Source organism: Aedes aegypti, chromosome 3 (genome assembly GCF_002204515.2).
Source record: "Aedes aegypti strain LVP_AGWG chromosome 3, AaegL5.0 Primary Assembly, whole genome shotgun sequence".
Taxonomy (NCBI): domain Eukaryota; kingdom Metazoa; phylum Arthropoda; class Insecta; order Diptera; family Culicidae; genus Aedes; species Aedes aegypti.
The window spans coordinates 172847728-172865017 of record NC_035109.1 but is presented as its reverse complement, the minus strand read 5'-3'; the positions used below and the strand labels follow the sequence as shown (position 1 = coordinate 172865017).

At 36.3% G+C, this 17290-nt stretch overlaps 1 protein-coding gene across 13 annotated transcripts in view; it reads right to left on the bottom strand.

Moving 5' to 3' along the window:
• Nucleotides 1-17290, bottom strand: part of LOC5570887 — a 299528-nt gene that overhangs the window by 76078 nt on the left and 206160 nt on the right. For 9 of the 13 annotated variants that reach the window (XM_021852635.1, XM_021852637.1, XM_021852638.1 and 6 more), the window contains one exon: nucleotides 986-1119. In XM_021852635.1, coding sequence (XP_021708327.1) covers nucleotides 986-1119 — 134 coding nt within the window. Of the gene's footprint in view, nucleotides 1-985; nucleotides 1120-7214; nucleotides 7882-7942; nucleotides 8119-8401; nucleotides 8870-17290 lie in introns of all 13 variants that reach the window. The other 4 variants (XM_021852644.1, XM_021852643.1, XM_021852646.1 and 1 more) reach the window with 2 other exon arrangements.

The window sequence follows — 17290 nt, the reverse complement described above, 5'->3', positions numbered from 1 at the left end:
AAAAGATCTTGAAGAAAATGTAAAGAAACTGTCGTAGAGATTCATGTACTCAATACGCACATAATTTCTTTGCATTAGTAGCAAATACTCATTCAGTGGTTCCTCGATAAATTCCTGATGAAGTCTTTAGAGAAAATTAAAACTTTTTTAAGGAGAGTTTATCTTGTAGTTTAAATTTCTTAAATTTTTCCCGGTAAGGCATATCAGGATGAATCAAACGACGGTAATTTTATCAGTTCCGCCAAAACCTACCATATCCGAAAACCCATCAAAACGTGACACTAATGTACGCTAATCAGTCACAAGCGGATACACGGCTACGTGATCAGTATCACACAGCTTCACACCAGTCACTCGGAGGAAAACATGTGTGTGCATGACGGTAACAAGTTCACACGTTAAACCTCTCAGAACTGTTAATAGTCTCGCCGATATCGAATCTAGTTTTTAATAAACGTTTTCTAGAAGAACCAGAACATGTCAATCCACTTCACCACCAGGACATGTGCTAGGGCTGAACAAGTTCGTTCATACTTATAGAATGTGCATCACTGCCCTATCGCAAGCAGTCACTTGTTGAGTCCGGTGTGTGGGGTCGGTTGTAAACATTTTAGATGTCGCCTTTAGTCAGTTCGTGTTCAACGACAAAACAAGCCCATAAAACTAACGACTCGTGGGAGACGGTCAAGCTGCACCGTGACTGCACTCGATTGTTGGCAAAAGTCACTTGAACTTGTTTTCAATTGCGTTCGATACGCCGCATACGACGATATAGGATTTCCTTTGAATACTATCCGAAAGCAATGCGTCTTACATCGGAACGATAGCTGAAATGGTTTTCTAATGCGCCCGACGGATAGGCAAAATGCGAGACATGAGCATTGAATGGTGACAGTGTATGGACTATAGGATGGGAAAATTGATACCATTGCGACGAGGGAACCTGTCGAAGGAATCGATAACAAATGGTGCATCAGGTACTTACCCCTCGCGAATCTCGGAACAGGATGGCCGCGTGGTACGGATCTAGGGTACCGTCTGGTCGCAATGCTCGGCTGGCACCCAGTGATGCTCGTCGTCTTTCCGCTAGCTCCGCCGAGGCTCGTCGCATATGAGCCGCTGAGATGGGAATAACAAGAGATCGTGATTAGAGCGTTATTTAAGATGGAAGATTATTTAGGGTAAAGTCATCGCATTTCTCCCTATTTGATAAGTTTATTCTGATTCTATATATCTAAGTTTTGAAGTTTTTGCGCCCCTATACTCTATTATAATCATAACAGGATCTTCCCAGCATAGATATGCTGAAAGTTGATGTTTACTTATTTTTTCACGACAATGAAAATGGGTTTGACTTGCGATTCACGGCAGTATTCCACTAGTTTGTCGTATCTAGATTATGTAGAATAAATTTCTTCATGAAATTTAATTTTGATCTAGACTTTTTGTTAAGCAAGAATACTATCGACAACTTCAAACAATGTGCATTAAAAGGATAATCAAACTTTTTTGAATATTTATTGATTTTTATTGGAATGGATTGGACAATCGATTATCAGGTGTGAAGTTTTGTTGGTATTTATATCACATTTCTGAGAGTTCGATCAAATATCATAATTCTACCGAAATAAAACGATTTTTAACCTTGAAACCATTCGTGCAAAGATCTAACCCTTTTTCCAGCCCCTAATGCTACTGAAGATAGTTTGCATAGCAGCACTATGCCTCTTTGAGTCTTTGGCACCAACGCCAATATTTCTGCAGTTATTTTTAAAACACCGGCAATTGTTTACAACTTGATGGTTTCCAATCTATAATGCTAGGGGAGAGGCAAGTTCGTTTGCTTGTTGGCGTACAGCGGGTTCAGAACCATAAACACAACACACAAACTAGTACAGCCTCATTCACCACAGTGCGCTTACCGGTTCTGGCCAATGAAGAAACTGGCTCGGTGAGACACACCTTTTTTCAAGTTCTGGAATTATGAACGAACCTGCAATCGTCATGCGGGTGGCGTTAACACCGGGAACCAGTTTAGTATGGAAGAAGTTTCTTGGGACTTTGTTTTCCATTTGTTCGACGTGTTTAATGTGGTAGTAATTAGTGCATTGATTGAGCTGTGATGGCAATAATTTCTCACTTATTAGTTTCTTATTGTTGGAAACACGTAGCACACGTATTAGAATGCCACACAACATATGAATATTTGTTCTCCTGCACATGTAAATGATCGAAAACTCTTCATCGTGAACAGCTGAAGATATTGTTGAAAAACTGATATCAATCAAATTGTTTTGTTTTTTTTTTGGAAAGTTGCACACACTTGTATCCGATATCTAACGTTACTTTTCTTTCTATCATACATTTATAACCAAAGTATTCCGTACGTACGTGTGTCAATAACGATAAGTTGTTCAAAATCTTGATCCATTACCACAATGAAAGTAATTAGGTATTCCACAGAACGTATGCCTGATAATCTCCGACTAGTACTGATAACACATCGTGTTCTTTGACGGTGCAACAATATCGAAAAGAAGGCTTGGCAAAGCAGACAAACTCGATATGTTCGTTTGTGTGTTTAAATTTATATTGAATCTGAATCTATGAGCTCTTTCTTCGTATGGGTAGCAGAAGCACGAAATAGAAGAATTTTAGACGAAAAGTAACGGATAGGGGAATATGGATACACTAGGCCCTGGAGGAAACACTTGGCATGCGAGAGTCGTTTGTACAAACAGTGTACATTACGGTGCGGTTTATTGTTCAAAAATTCTCAAACCAAATTTGTGTCGCCGTTTTTTTTTTATTTTAAAACGCGTGGAAAAACCTCAGAGACAAAAATATCAATATTTAGCGCAAGTGAATTGAAGGTGAATTTTCAAGTGATTTGTAGAAGCTCTTCTTTAAATATTTGAAGTACCTACAACAATAAGTATTAATTTAATATGGTTAACGACACTTGAAAACAAATTTGCATCCAAAGATGTTGAATCTATACGAGAATGAGTTATTTACCAGAAAAAAATATTCTGAAACCCAAATTTTTCACGGTTTTTGGTGAAAATTGATTAGTTGAGTTCTAAAGCAAAAATTCAGGTTTTTGATCATGTGCAGCTATTTAACGTCTGAACATGTCGAAAAACATGTTTAATTTTAACTTCTCGTACGTATTTTCAACTGATATAGTAGATGAATGTTTGACTTTGTTTTTCAACTAAAAACTAAGTTTGGAAATGAGGTTTTTGCCAGCTATTTGAAAATCTGGACCAATTTGCGGAAGAATTTTATTTGAAAACTGCTCTTCAGGATATTTCTAAATTCAATACCCTGATAGCCTTACTTGTTTTCCTCTTCTAGAAACCCTTCCCTTCTTCTTGGTTTTAACCGACTCTAGTCACCTGTGTAGCCAATTGGTTAATCATTAGGGTGCGGCTTATTTTTCAAAAGTTCTCAAAACCAAAAATTCCTGTGCTCTACTGAATTCAAATCATATTAAAAGAATAAAAAACCTCAAAACCAAAAATATCAACATTTAGAGGTGGCGCAAGCGTCTTGAAGGCGAATTTTCAAATTATAAAAAATTATCGTCAGTGAAGTAAACATAACTTTGTTATTTTTCAACCAATTTCGAAGCTATTAGTACCGTTATCTTCAAAATTAAATTCATGAAAACTTTTTAGAACATCCAATTTGTCTAAAATTAAAACTAGTCTTAGTTAAAAATACTTTTATTCAAATTTTTCTACATTTTACTAAAAATTTCAACTTTGTTTGACCAAAGCTTCCTTAATACTCAATAGATTCCGAATCTTTTTTACATGTTTTCGAAGCAAATTTATTTGTTTTCAAACTGTTCATACAACACATTTAAAAAAAATGGTTTTGACTTAGTTATTCAACAAAAACTACCCAAAAACATGACTTTTTAATGAAAAAATCATTTTTTTATTATTTAAGTTGTTTTACCGGAAATTGCATTTTTCCAATTAAACTTAAACTCATATAGCATCTTGCCTTAACTACGAGTTGAATAGTTCATATAATTTTTAACATATGCAAACATATTTTTGTTTCAAAATTATCTCAAAGATTTAACAAATGAGAAAAACCCGTTTCAGCTTTAGAGATAATATTTAACTGACAAAAATTTGAAAAAACTGGCATTTTTCGTTAAAAAATCATGTTTTTGTGCAGTTTTTGCTGAATAACTTGGTCAAGACATTTTTTGTGAAATGTGATGTATGAAAGGTTAGAAAAAAAATTAAAAATGCTCAAAAAGCATGTAAAAAGATTTGGAATCGGTTGAATAATCATTAAGTTATGGGCAAACATAGTTGAATTTTTTTAGTAAAATAAGAAAAAAATGGAATAAATTACTTTTAACTAAAACTTGTTTTGATTCAAGACAAATTTGATGTTCTACAAAGCTTTCATAAATTTAATTTTGAAGGTATTGATGCCAAAACTTTTTTTATAACCTGAAAATTCACCTTCAAGACGCTTGCGCCACCTTTAAATGTTAATATTTTTGGCTCAAATTTTGAGGTTTCTCTTTTAATGTGATTTAAATTCAGTAGAGCACTCGAATTTTTGGTTTTGAGAACTTTTGAAAAATAAGCCGCACCCTATTACTCATGTTGATTTTGATTCTGATCATGTCCCTAATACATTCCAAATATCCCTTGAAGCGAATCTCATTTTTATAAGCTTCAAATTCAATTATTTTCGAGCCGATTTGAATACATACGAAACATACATTGATAGTAATCTTGATATTAAAATTTCTTTGCAAACAAAACTTGATATTGACAATGCTCTCGAAACTTTAAAACATTCCATTGTTGAAGTAAGAGGCAGTGCAATACCAAAATGTGAAGTAAAATTCGAATCCGTGATTATAGACGATGATCTTAACCTCTTGATCCGTCATAAAAAGTTAGGATAAGGCAATTTCAATGCACTCGCGATCCTGCTATGAAAATTATATGGCAGGATCTGCAGAAAGAAATTAAAAACGATTTTCACAATTAGGAAACAAACATTTTGAAAATAAAAAATCACGATTGGACACTAGCTCTAAGCCCTTTTAGAAATTATCTATAATTTTAAAAAAAAAACCTCAGAAGCCAATACCGGCATTGAAAGAAGAAAACAAATTATTACTAACTAATTGCGAGAAAGCTCAAAGACTTGCTATGCAGTTTGAAAACGTGTGTGCGCTTTCAGGACTTATTAGTCCAATTTAAAATCAAGTTACTCAGGACTTCGAAAATATTCTCAATCAAGAGAACGTTTTCGAAAATTCCTGGGAGACTGATTTGGAAGAAGTGAGAACTAATATTAAACAATTTAAAAATATGAAAGCTCTTGACGATGATGGAATTTTTTACATCCTCACCAAGAAACTTCCAGAAAGTAGCTTATCATTCTTATTTGATATATTAAACAAATGTTTTCAATTAGCATATTTTCCTGACAAATGGAAAAAAGCTAAGGTTGTTTCAATTTTAAAACCAGACAAAAATCCTGCAGAAGCTTCTAGTTATCGTTCAATCAGTTTGCTTTCCTCCATCAGTAAACTTTTTGAATAGGTTATTTTGAACAGAATGATGGCCCACATCAACGAAAATTCAATTTTTGCCAATGAACAGTTCGGATTCCGCCATGGACATTCGACCACTCATCAACTTTTACGTGTAACAAATTTCATCCGTTCCAACAAATCTAAAGGCTATTCTACTGGTCTTACTCTTCTAGACATAGAAAAAGCATTCGAAAGTGTTTGGCATGAAGGCTTGATTATAAAATAAAAAAAACTTTAATTTTCCAACATATATTGTTATAATTCAAAGTTATTTGTCAAATCGTACATTTCAGGTTAATTATTGGAACTCCAAATCTGAAAGACTTTCTGTAAGAGCTGGTGTTCATGTAAGCAGCATTTTGGGACCAATATTATATTTTTACATCTGACTTACCTGAGTTACCTCAGGGATGTCAAAAAACCTTGTTTGCGGATGACACAGGCCTCTCCGCCAAAGAACGAAGTTTGCGTGTCATATGTAGTCAATTGCAAAAAAGTTTGTATATTTTTTCTTTATACTTGCAAATATGGAAGATTTCTTCTAATGCTTTCAAAACTCAACTACACCCGATTCTGTTTTTGCACGGGGGATGTGTACCATGTAAAAAAAGTTTTCAGTTCAAAGTTTCAAAAACCGTGCAAAAAAAGTAACACCATTTCTCGACGTTTCATGCAAAAATAAGGTTTTGGCGGACAAAAATGTATGGAAACTTTTTTTGCACGGCCGTGTAAAAAAAAATCCGTGCAAAAACAGAATCGGGTGTAATAATATTCCCACATAAACCAAAAGCTCTTTATTTGAATCCTTCAAGAAGACATGTTGTTAATCGTAACGTATGAGCCCTAGGTACTTCATTTCATCTGACCAATTTATTGGAACCTCTCTCATCTGAGAGAGGTTCCAATAAATAGGTCAGATGAAATGAAGTACCTAGGGCTCATGCTTAATACAAATTTAACTTGCAAAAATCACATTGAGGGCATTCAAGCCAAACGTAATAAATATATAAAATTTCTGTATCCACTTATTAACAGAAAATCGAAACTTTATCTTAGGAATAAGCTTTTGATCTTCAAACAAATTGTCAGGCCAGCCATGTTGTAATACCAGAAAGAAAGCTCTGTAGTGGATTCAAAATAAAATTTTGAAAATGATTCTGATCCACCCTCTCTGGTATAGTACTAATGTTTTACACAGAATATCCAATGTTGAAACATTGGAACAAATGACGAAAAATATATTAATAATTTTGAGTTAATTGCAAGCGTTTTTTCCCTCTTATAAGCAGGTGAATTCAGCTGACCTGTAAAAAATTAAACTCTATGGCAAATTAAATATAATATGTTGTTAACAAAATATTAATAAAATCTTAAATTTGTATTACCAAATTAGAATGATAGTGTTGTCTAACACAGAACACCTGGATATAAGAAATGAATGTAATGTTTGGAATGATACTAATAAAGAAACTAAAAACAAATGTTTTGTACACTCGAATGAAATCAACTCTCAATATCTCAGCCACTAGAGATTGGTATTTGAACATTTTTTTTGCAACAAATATTTCTTCTAATAGCTAAGGAAACAGAGCTTTACCATTTATCCCACACCTGACAACCCAATTACCTTCTTTCAAGATCTTGTTGTAAATGTTGTACGTCGATTCACAGTCGTCCAAGATCCGCCTCGTACGCTCCGTTCCCAACGAACGGGACCGCCCTCGGAATTCATGCTGCTCGTTCTGATTCAACTTGGACAGGTCGATCTCGTGAGATTCGTTAATTGACTGATGGCGCGTCCGCCCGGGCCAAATGTGGGCCTTCTTGCCCAAATGCTTCAACATTTCCGTGATCGAATGATGATGGTGACTTTTGTGGTGGTTCCGATGATGATGGTGCTTCTCCTTGGAGCTCGACGACAGCGATAGGTCACTACTGCTGTCGATGCTACTCTGGGAGATGCTCGAGGTAAGCTTCCGGGCAAAACTGCTATTGTCAAAACGGTTACGATGTCCGAGGTAGCGATCACACTGATATCGATTGAAACCGAGCGTCTGATTGGCAGCATTGGCATATTCATCCAGCGAGTGGAAGGCATGGTTCCGCTGGAAGAGCATATTTCGGTGGTAATCAGAGGATATTGCTGAACGGTCCGGTTCATCATACCCGCCGGTGTGGGTAAAATACTGGTGGTCCGTTTTGTACTCGTAGATATCATCTAGATCGTGGGGGAAAAACCCAGCATTGTTATGCATGGGAGGCGAGCCGGCGCTGTCCAAAGAACTTCGTCGACCCTACAAAGATTGGAGAAGCTTAGAATGAAAACTTCACTTTACTTCGACATCCACTGCTCACCGTGATGTTCCTCTTGGACATCATTTTAATGCCGGATCTTCCGAAATCCAGACTCGCCCGTCCATCGGGAGACTTTTTACTACGTGGTGTAGATATTTCTAGGTTATGGTATTCCTGAGATGCGGGTGAACGCATTGATCCGAAGTCAAGATGTGGAATCGTTCCGTTTCTCGAATCTGGAGTCATTCCGTGAGAATATGGTTAATAAAATATCAGGCACGTGAATCATTGATGAAAATTGGCAACCTTCTTGAACACGCTCCGAATACAGACGCAAACTTCTACGTCTATCGATTGCGAAATTTATGGGATCAAAATGGAATTAGTTTAATTGATATCGATTAGGAGCAGTATGCTCGTCAAGTGTCTAGCAAACGACGTCCGACCCCCGAGGATACGAAGATGCCAAAATTCTGATTCCACATGAATGATGCAGAATTTCCATCACGTTTAACTCACCTCCACTCTCGTAGGTTGACCCGGCGTCGTCCACGCTATGTGACCGCTCGTTCGGCGGTCGGCTGAAAGGGAAATTTCCCTGGGATGATATACTGCTCTGTGTACTCCCGCCACCAAAGGCAGAGTGCCAACTCTCGGTGCTCGTTTGCTTTTCCAATGCATGTTGCCGGAATAAATGCTGGATTCCATGCATGACTTAAAATTTTCTGCACTTTCTGCACTGTTTTGTTCTAGATCCGGATTCGGATATCACTCAACGATGTTCACGATTGCTTCTGGTGCCCTGGGGCATTTTTCACATTCGACGCGTTTTCCTTTATGGGTTAACGCCGATTTCACTCATTACCTTTCGGTTTTTCTATCACTTCAACACACTAATTGATTCATCTTGGGCGCAAATATTGCTGTAATGCAAACACGGTTTCAGGTATCATTTTTTCGGCGCAGTTGTGCACAATCATTCACAACCTACACGTGGAATATTTATCGAGTTCATTAGTTGTAGGAGAAATGGAAGAAATGCTTAGAAGTGATCCTTGCTGCTGACGAAATAGGTTGATGAGAGCGAACAGGTTGAGGACTGGTCAAATTCGGAACAGAGCGGAACAAAAATAATCGTTTCACGTCTCCTAAAGGCCAAATGTGTCTTCAGTAAAAAAAAACCCCTAAGGCAGGGTAAGATACTAGAGGTTACATAAACGTAAACAAATGCGGCAGGCCTCTGTGGGCTGGTCAGTTATTGCAAATACCCGAAGAAAGGATTTCGAGAATTATATAAAGAAGGCAATCAGTCATGGAATGTGGCCTGTTTTTATATGAAAAATAAATATGGAACTTTTACTTGAGTTAGACCCCCCCCCCCCTTTTTTTATTCCGACCTCCATAAGTTACTGTGAAAGTGTTTGGAACCATTCAACTCCAAGGGGATACTATACGCGCTTGAAGTTTGTATCTAGTGGAATTTAGGATTTCTCCAGCCTGAGTTATTCATATGAAGGTGGGACTCCTTAAACCTAGCAGTAGGGGAAAAATGAAAACCTAGTCTTTTATCGAGAAAAAACAAATTTCGATAAATTTTTATCACGCACGGACGATGTATACCATAAATCAGAGTGTTCGAGTTGATACGTAGGTCAATTGAAGTGAAAATATCAACGAAAACTAAGATTTAAGAAAACCACGTTTGAAAATTAGAACTGACGTAACTTTTAACTCGGAAGACTTTAGGTTTCTCAATTAGGTGAATTTCGTTATAATTTGAGGTCAAATCTGATACCTTTGGAATTCTCTTTGAATGGGTTACAATCATTAATGGATATATTTTCGGTAAGGCAATAACAATTTTCAGAAATATTTGTTTTGCTCACGTTTTTTGAATGATGTTCATTTTACCACCAACAGCTGTTCATTTTACCAACATAGTGCAGGTGAAATGAACATTTACATCGTTTTTTGCAAGCGATAAAAATATGTGAAAATTCAGCTATTTTAGTCTGAATTCATGTTGCTGCTATAGATAACATCCCTGTTTTTGATGTTGTGGGATAGAACTATACAAATTCTTCGTTTTTCTATAAGATACAAGATTCATTTTACCACCCCTTCCCCTACGAAAAGTTTTTGGTAGAATTTAAAAAACATTATTTAAAAAAATTTATTTAGAAAAATTTGTTCAAATTTATGGAGGAAGGAAGGACAGGAATGACAATTTCATGAAAGAATGATTCTCTTCCGAAAGTATAAAAAAAATCGACGTTTTCTCCTTTCGACGTTCATAAAAAAAATATTTCGACAACTTTTATGCATGTTGAGAGGAGAAGAAAATGTAAATTACGTCGCAATAGGGTCCTAAAGCCCAGTTCAAAATTTAGTACCAAACGCTTATGTTTAGGCCAGAAACACATGTTTACTCAATTTTCAAATGGTTTTCGTTGGTTTAAGTCCACAAAACATTTTTTTACGATTTTTTCAGATTTTGCCACACCCCTTGGTTTAAACTCAAATAATGAGTATATTTTGTGTTCCGTGTCCCTTCCGAAATATCAGATAGGAACTATCCCCGTGTTAAAACTAGAAGCCCTATGGCAATTTTGTCGACAAAGTGAACGTCAAACATTATCAAAAGTGTCAAGGTTCATATCTACAATTATTTTTATAATTAAAGTTTAAATATGTTCTAGTCGTTATTTGAGCTGGAAAAATTGCTAAAATAGTTGCAAGAACATGCTCTTTCGTATAATTAAATGAAAACAAGAATTCATTAAACATTTTAGGACCCAATTGTGGATTCTAGACAAAAAAAAAACGGAATTTAGTCCAAAAACACCATGAAAAAGACCACTGTTCGGCTTTCGAAGCAGCATGGTTCGCAAAAAATGTACAGCAGAATTTCTTTTTTTGAGAAATTTTTCAAGAAAATCATAGAAAAACAAAAATGAAATTTCTTGCATAATCAGTTCAAGCATACTAGGTGGAAGGCTTGAAGAAATTTCCATACAAATTAAAGGAGGCTTTTTGGAGAAATTCCAGTAGTACTGCCAAAAATTTACAATTCCAAAAGGAGTTCTAACAAATAAATTTGAAATGTTTTTGAAAATTCGATCAGACATTCCTACAAATATTTCTTTTGTAGTGTTGCAAGATATTCGTCCACTAATTAATCGAAAAATCGGCCCGTTACGTATTTTAGCATCTGAATTCTCTCTCGAAAGTCGACCAAAATAGTTTAAACTCAAACATAAAGACTCCTCATGAAACTTAGTAAACTAGTCATCGGGTTGGAATTTTCGTGCCAAAGTAACTTTTGAAACGTTTTTGAGTTTGTGAATTTTTTTTTACCTACAAATTTGCGTGATTCTCGTTTGATGTGTATTCTGGAAATACGTACATTTTCTATTTTTCCACTATCAAACTATCACACAAATAGAGCCTAGTGGTATTAATTTTGCTCTAAAACTGTGTTTCCGTTGGTTACTCGGAAAACAAAATATGTTTCAGAAAAATAATTAAAAAAAACGTATTTTTGAAAGTGCTGTAAAACTTAAAATATAAATTATTGTCAACAAGAGGTTTTAAGAAAAAATAAAAAATAGTTGGGATGTGCAAAACCAGTACTTGGAATGTTCAAAAACCATAATTTACAAAATTATGAATAAAAATAAATCATTGTTTAAGGTGAAAATAAATCGAAGCCAAACCTCAAATTTTCAAGAGCACAAATCTGGAGAACCAAACATCAGTTAAAACTGAAAACTTAATCGATTGTTGATGACCAATCGATTAAGTTTTCAGCTCAAACGAATGTTCGGTTCTCCAGATTTGTACTTTTGAAAATTCGAGGTTTGGCTTCGATTCATCTTCACTTTAAAACGCGTTCAGATCAATTTAAGATACCGAACAATTATATTTAGATCAAGAATAAAAATAAAATGAGAAACGTCATTGTAATTTATCAGAAATTATTTGAGAAATTTTGGATGAGGAATGAGGAGGAATTAAAAAAATAGAGTTGAACTTGTTTAATTCACTCTTGATGAATAAGAATTTATGAAAAAAACTCATGGACTCTTTAACGAATTTAAAAAAAATCCTAGATAACTTTCGGTTTTAATTCATTTCAAAAATTACTTGAAGATTTAGTATCTAGATAATTTACTAAAGGCCGATTTCTTCACCTTCGCTTAAGCCGTAAACCACGTTTACCCATATAGTTAAACTAGGTTTAAGGCTTAAGCGGTGGTGAAGAAACCGCTTATAAGAAAATCGGGTCCTAAAGCCCTGTCCCAATTTTAGTGCCAAACGCTTAAGTTCATGCCAAAAACACATGTTTACTCAATTTTATAATGTTTTCCGTTGGTTGTTGTCCGAAAATCTTGTTTTTAGATTCTGTCACACCCTTTGACTTAAATTCAAACTTTGGGTGTATTTTGTTTTTCGTGTCCCTTCCGAAATGTCAGATAGGAACAACCCCTACGTTTATACTAAAACCCCTGTGGTGTTTTTGTCGACTAAGCGAACGTCAAACATGATATAGCCGTTATTTTATCGGGAAAATTTGCTAAAGTAGTTACTGTAACATGCTCTTTCGTGTTATTAAATAAAAATAAGATTTCATTAAAAATTTTAGGACCCAATTGAAAAAAAAAATTAATAAGTGGATAACATCCTGCTTGCAACATTTCATGGACAATTGGTAGAGGAATCTTTAGAAGAATTTCTGGAGAGATCACTGTAGTATACCTAATTGAACCTTTGGAGAAGAATCTGTTGAATAGTCGCGTAATAAATATAAAGACTTTTTTGAGACTTGCATTTAAATAGAGACCAAGTGTCTAAAAAGATACCTGCTACCAACCCAGTATACATAATACTTAATAAGAGTTACAATTTTCCTAAAATATATATAAAAAAAGTGTGAGGAGATGCTTTATCTGGCGGATGCGTCAATTCAACATTTTTGTTATTTATACGTTATCTTAATCAAGTCCAACACACAACTTCGTCATTCGAGTTACTTCTCCTATATTGTTTACAAAGTAGTGTTTTCTACATTTGTTAATCAAAACTATTTAGAATAGTTTCGTTTCTAATCATCCAAGAGAACCATTAATCGATACTATCGTTCAACAAAAAACTGTCAAATTCCACGAATAATTCGCTCCTCAGCTCCATCTATCCGATTGCCATCGAAGTGAGACGGACCTGAACCAGATTTGTGGCGCTATCGGGATGTCATGGTTGTCAACAGGAATCTGCCTGGATGGTGCAATCACCACCAATACCGTTTAATTGACTGTCAGTTTCGCCGGCAAAACGTAGCATGGAGACAGGTCACGTAATTATTCATATTGTACCGCTCAATGTTCACACAATATAGGCGAGATATTTTTAGCGCGATAAACACAGAAAGAAAACAGACCATTGAGGGAAAACAACAGTCGACCATTAGGGGACAATGGTCGGAAATTAATAAAGTTTGGCCAAAAGTAGCTTTATCGGCTTAATTGAGGAAATGCCTAATCATATGCAATTTCTTGATGTGACTGTTTCAGAAGGAACTATTTATTAGAGATGGTCGGGTTTCACATTTTTCAAACCCGAACCCGACCCGTACCCGACTTATTTTATTTCTTCAAACCCGGACCCGACTCGAACCCGAGACAATAATTGAAAAGCAAACCCAGACCCGACCCGTACCCGACAAATTTTAGCTGTGTAAACCCGAACCCGACCCGAAACCCGAAAAAAAATTGTAAGAAAAACCCGAATAAAACCCGAGTTTGAAGAGATGGTAAATTCATCGTTTATGATGCATAGGGAAGCTTTTAGGTTGTTACTCTGTTCACATTTCTCACCAAACCCGACCTAAACCCGATTTAAACCCGACTTCTTGTAAGCCCACCATCTCTACTATTTATAAACAAAGTAACTTTTCGAACTGCATATGTATTTACACGATTTTGTTAGTAATACAATCCAATTTGATCGAAACACAAACATTTCCTTTGTATTTCATCGAATTAGATCAAAATGTGTATACCGGACCATTGTGCAGTGATGGGTTTATGCTAGGTGGATGTGGATCGACTCAACTGCGAAGAAACGAAAATGTGAGTCGGGGGTGGTACCGGCTCGCACCGGAATCACTCCGCAAAATGAAGCTATCGTAAATTCATTGAGGCAAGGTCGAAGAAAAATGAGTGTCAGGTTATTGGAGCTAGGAATCTAGGAAGCCGGTATTTATGTGTACTACAATGGAACAGGTAATAAGACGGAAGTTGATAAAATAAGCTGTGCGGCAGTCTTAATTGACATTTTCCTTTAGTATGGTAGTGACCAGTGTTTTCGGCATACAGGCCAACACCGTCGTTTTAAAAAGTTTGACAATTGATGGAGTAGATATTTTAATCGAGCATAAACGTGTGGTGCTAGTAATATTAGAATGACAATTACCTCAGATTTGAAAATGGATCTCATGCTGCGAAATCGGCGAGTTCGCTCTTTGCGAATTGAATTTGGTTATCGTGAAATAATTAGCGGTCATACCGAGCAGGTGAATCACCTTCCTTTTTCAAGTGCGAACGCAGAATGGAAGTCTCGTATGGCTGCTTACCTATAGTAATCAGATACAGGTTTCCGTTTTGAATTTTATTTCAAATGTCGTATGAACGTTCGTATACTAGTTAAGTTAACCGTGCTATTGATTTAATTCTTTTTAAAAGACAGAGCAAAGCAAAGGGGCCTTCCTTAGAATGGTTAGAGTCCGCGGCTAAAAGCATAGCCATGCTGAAGGTGTCTGGGTTCAATTCCCGGTCGGTCCAGGATTTTTTTGTAATGGAAATTTCCTTGACTTCTCTGGGCATAGAGTATAATCGTACCTGCCACACGATATACGAATGCGAAAATGACAACGTTGGCAAGGAAAGCTCTCAGTTAATAACTGTGGAAGTGCTCATAAGAACAGGCTTCGTCCCAGTGAGGACGTAATGCTAAAAAATAGAAGAATAAGCAAAGCAAAGCATCAATTCATGGAATGACTTCAAAAACTCAACTAATAATATTCCCATATAAATCAAAAGCAATTTATTTGAAACCTTCAAGTAGACATGTTGTCACGATGAGAGGGGTCCAATAAATTGGTCAGATTAAGTTGAGTACACAGTACGAACGAAACCTGTTAAATTATAGCAAGTTGAATGTAATAAAAGGACCCCATAATATATGATAGATATTTATGTGCGATCCTAATATTACATTTCTGCTGGTTTTAAAATGAGCTATATTTAGCTACCAATCTAGAAGAATATATATAAAGTAAAAGTTCTAAACGGGATTAGACCTCACGACCTCTGGAGTGAGAGCTACACGCCTGAGCACTCTCGGCTGTCTCATCGTCTTAGAACACGTTCTGCGTAAAATGAGTGTATCACAGAATCGCTTCGACGGTTGGCGGTTTCATCGAGAAGTGATTGAAAGAGCAGCCAACAATGCGGAGCGTTCTCTCGGTCGCGTTATTGTTGAGCGTGACTGGATTTGTTTTATGGCAGATTCATGTAAATTTCAAGCGGATTTGACTGAAATATAGTTGGAAGGGCCCTGATTGGTTGACAGATGGTCATATTTGCTTCAGCTGTTGGCTAAGGCTTGTAATTTTCAAATGCCTGCCACAATTTTCCGTCGATGTCCAAATTGCGTGCTGCTTAATATTCACAAATTTTTGCTGTGATCTAGGGCTTATGCCAGATAAGAATTCAACTTTCAAAAATCACATTGAGGGCATTCAAGCCAAATTTAACAAATATGTAAAATGTCTCGATCCCCTTATTAATAGAAAATCAAAACTTTGTCTTAAGAACAACCTTTCGATATTCAAACAAATTTTCAGGCCAGCCATGTTGTATGCTGTATACTTAAAATTTTGAAAATTATTGTGAAGCTTTCTCCCTGTTATAGTACTAATAAGTTACATAGAATATCCAATGTCGAAACATTGGAACAAATGTCAAGTAAAATAATTGATAATTTCAGGCAAAAATCGTTACAATCTTCTTTTTTCTCTTATAAGCAGGTGAAATCAACTCACCTGTGAAAAATTGAACTGCTACGACAAATGAAATGTAATATTTTGTTAACAAAATTTTAATAAAATCTTAAATTTGTTTTGCCAAATTAGGATGATAGTGTTGTCTGTTGGGGCCTTCCTTAGCCGAGTGGTTAGAGTCCACGGCTACAAAGCAAAGCCATGCTGAAGGTGTCTGGGTTCGAATCCCGGTCGGTCCAGGATCTTTTCGTAATGGAAATTTCCTTGACTTCCCTGGGCATAGAGTATCATCGTACCTGCCACACGATATACGAATGCGAAAATGGCAACACAGGCAAAGAAAGCTCTCAGTTAATAACTGTGGAAGTGCTCATAAGAACACTATGCTGAGAAGCAGGCTCTGTCCCAGTGAGGACGTAAATGCCAAGAAGAAGAAGTGTTGTCTAACACAGAACACATAGATATAAGAAATGAAAGTAATATTTGGAATGATACTAATAAAGAAAATAAAAAAAAAAACCACAGACAACACTTATTCTATCAACGAAAATATATGTAAAATCATATACAAATTGAAGATAGTCGAATTCAGTGACTGACCGAGTTGACATGCAATTCGTCTACAGCCTAAACTGTCGTACGCGTATCATAGGCTATGTATGTGAGTCTCCGCAGCTCTAATTAAGTCAATTGTGATTAATCTACTGCAAAGCTCCGGATCTGGGGAAACGATGTTACGCAATAGGAAAATGGGAATCGTTCCATCATACAGATGATCGAAATGAATTAAAACAACCGACGAAGGCGAGAATCAGAGCCAGCAGAGTTGATTTCCGAAATGATAATTGGATGGTGGGGTTACGCCAAGTGGATATATTTGTTCTATTATTCAGTCGTAAAAAAAGCTCGAAAAATCGTGATACGATAATTTGCGAACGCACATATTTATCGACCACGAGTCGTTGGAGCATCCGATTTCAATCAACTCGATCAGCAAAAATCACTCCAACGGTTATCGATTAATCCAATTGCCATTCGAGTGGTTCCCACAGGATGGAGACACAAGGTCTCGCTTTAACGCTTGCATAACAATTTTTAAACCAACAACAACCGTAACTAGAATGGTGTCGCTTCGTAATGGATGGAATTGTTCAACATTTGCCAGGCTGACAATTAGTTGGAAAAAAGCAACTAAAGCTGGTTTCCCTCGTGGTTTTGTGTTTGGGGAATTGAGCCGAAGAAGAGTGGGGCAAAGTTTCATGATGGCGACCGCAAGGCATGGATTGCAGAGGATGAAAGTTGTTTGATATCCTTAAACATTGTTTTTCACGGTATTGGACTGTTCGAGC